General features: G+C 30.9%; 1 protein-coding gene across 1 annotated transcript; it reads right to left on the reverse strand.

Moving 5' to 3' along the window:
- Positions 1 to 959: 959 nt before the first annotated feature.
- On the reverse strand, positions 960 to 1,995 carry LOC106299569 (putative F-box/kelch-repeat protein At4g11750). The gene has a single exon (XM_013735641.1). The coding sequence runs from the start codon at positions 1,929 to 1,931 to the stop codon at positions 969 to 971; it is 963 nt and encodes a 320-aa protein (XP_013591095.1). The 5' UTR covers positions 1,932 to 1,995; the 3' UTR covers positions 960 to 968.
- Positions 1,996 to 2,941: the final 946 nt, after the last annotated feature.

Raw genomic sequence — 2,941 nt, forward strand, 5'->3', positions numbered from 1 at the left:
TAGATATAAAGAAAGTATTTTATTACTTCAAAATTATATTTTATGTTATTTAAAAATATATTTTAAATGTAATATTACTATTTTGTGAACTTTCCTTTTTTATGAAATCATATTATATATACATATATTTTTGTCAATTCGTTTTTTAAACTTTATAAGAAATTTCCTTTTTATTATATGTATATGTTTTTTTGGAAAATTTTAAAAAGAAAACTAAATAAAATAAATAAATAATAGTATTTTGCATGTAATATTTTTAATCCATCGAGGGGTATCAATGTAATCAACCATGGTCAGAGTTAACGTGAGAACGACACGTAGGAAACTGGCTTCTCAAATAATATTATAGAGATACAAAGTCTCTAAACATAAAAACATTGAATTGTTTATTTTCATGAAAGCACATATACTTATATTTATAAAAACATATAAATAAAAAATAATTTCTTAAATAAATAACTTTATATAAATTAATAAAATGTTATACTTCTGACACTATTAATTAATTCATAGAGTTTTATTGTAAATAACATTTGAGGATGATATTTTACTTTTAAACAAATTTGTCATATGTAATAATGTTAGTATATGCTATATTGTTGGTAGGATATAAGTATTTGTTAGTCCATAATCAAGATTACCGTAATCATACTTTCACTTTATTTATTTTGGCTATAATGTTTTTTAAAGTTTGAAACTGTTGACACCCGTTGAATATGGGCTCGCTCGGGTCCTAGAATTTACGTCCATAATGTTTGTACATTTGACTCTTCTTCAAGTGCTTGAAGTAACCAAATCGAATATTTTGTGAATCAATAAACCTTTGTTAAGCACAAAAGAAAACAATTTCTCTTTCCATGAAAGTTTGAGGAAGAAAAACATAGGAAGCAGAGAAGGGATCGGGAAACATTCAAAGAAGAAAAAACGTCATATGCATAATGCATTCTTCAGAATGGCCCGTTCATCCATCAAACATCAACAGCAAGAAATTCCAATAAACAACATGATTTGGGGACTTTAAGCACAACCTCACACCATTCAAGCTTCCCATAAACCTCTTGTTCGCTGCGCCTTTCAACCGCAAACACAGCACACCAAATATTCTTCTCGTTGGAGTCAAAACCACGCACTTTCTTATCCCACAGAAGCGCAATCTTTCCACCATGATTTACCATCCTAACACGAGTACAACTCTTTGGCATTTTTGGAAGTTCTTCCAAACCCTTTAAATCTCTCCACAATATTCCCTTGGAGTCGTACCATTGAAGCTTTCTGGACAAGATATAATTGTACATTATGTTGTCTATTACGCATGAAAAATCACTGAAAGCCCAACTTACACGCGTCTCTAATCCTACAACGTCCCATTTATTTTCATCGACCTTGTAAACCATATTTTTATCCCCAAACAGGTAAAGCTTTCCGTCTATGGCTAAGCTTCTTAATATATAACTCTTCCCGAATATCTCTGCTCTAGGGCATGGTAGATGCTCCCATATCTGTTTTTTCAGATCAAAAACCTTCATCGAATCTGATGAATCCGGAACGTTCAAGCCTTCCACTACATATATTTTCCCATCAATAACGCTCATGAGAGGGTACTTTGGCGTCATCTGTATGCTTGGAGCTTCGTGCCAAGTGTGAGACCGACAGTCCAAGAAGAAGACCCTAGACGAGATCCCACCATAGATATATTTTCCAACCGTGTAGATAGTAGAACCAATTGCGGCACAAGTCCACCAGGTCCAATGAGAAAATTTGCGAGTTGAGACAGAGACCATATGATAGTTGCTCGACTTGGGGATTCTATATGGTCTAAAGCATGGACTGAACCATCCTGAGATATGGTTAGGCTTAGGCTTAGGCTTAGGCTTAGGCTTAGGGTTAGGTAAGGGCTTGGAGTTGGTCTTTTGCATAGAGTGTACCAACATTGTTTAGAACCATAACTGAGCCTTGAGCACAAATATAGACAACTCTCGGTGCGGCCTAAGAGAGCTCGGGTCTGGTAAAGCTCAAGCGATGTAATAAGAGAGCGAAATCTCTTGGACACTAAGCAAAGAGTCGGGTAGTACAATCTTGAAACCCGAGCTAAGCAATTCAATAGTAAATCATGAGGAAGATCAAGAATATGTACCCGTGTAAACTCTATGAACTCCGTCATTGGCAGAAAACGTTTAGAGAATAATCAAACTCTTGAGCCTTTATTAACTCCTATATAGTACTAGAGGAATATCTTATAAATACTAGTCCTATTAGGAAATATTCGAGTGACGTATCGAGGCGGATTAGACCAAATATGTGAAAAACAAAATTCGAGTTAATCAGTTTAAAGTCAGTGCCGTGCGAGAACTTGTGAGGCCTGAGACATAAAATTTGTATATTACAATAATCTTATTATATAAAGCTTAGTTTTTTAAAGTTGCTAATTAACATGATCGCGACACATATCAATTATATATTTAGGATTATGACATGTGTTAATCTATCTCATAATTAAAAATATATATAATAAGATATTAACAAAAACAAATTTTATTAAAAATTTTATTATATAAATTATTTAATAGTAATTTTCCTTTATTAAAATCTTAATCAAAAGATAAATATTATATAAAGCTTGGTTCTTCAAAATTGCTAATTAACATGATCGCGACACATGTCAATTATATATTTAGGATTATGGCATGTGTTAATGTATCTCATAATTAAAAATATATATAATAAGATATTAACAAAAACGAATTTTATTAAAAATCTTATTATATATATTCTTTAATAGTAATTTTCCTTTATTAAAATCTTAATCAAAAGATAATTGCAAAATATTATTTAATAATAATTTTCCTTTTAATATTGTGCCATTTTTTTAAATATATAATGATTAAAAATATATATAATAAGATAATAAAAATGAATTTTGAAAAAACTACTTTTAAAAATT

This window comes from Brassica oleracea, chromosome C6 (genome assembly GCF_000695525.1).
Source record: "Brassica oleracea var. oleracea cultivar TO1000 chromosome C6, BOL, whole genome shotgun sequence".
Taxonomy (NCBI): Eukaryota; Viridiplantae; Streptophyta; class Magnoliopsida; order Brassicales; family Brassicaceae; genus Brassica; species Brassica oleracea.

What these genes read in the sequence shown, in the direction of transcription:
- LOC106299569 (XM_013735641.1), bottom strand. Translation starts at nt 1,931, where the DNA reads ATGTTGGTACACTCTATGCAAAAGACCAACTCCAAGCCCTTACCTAAC.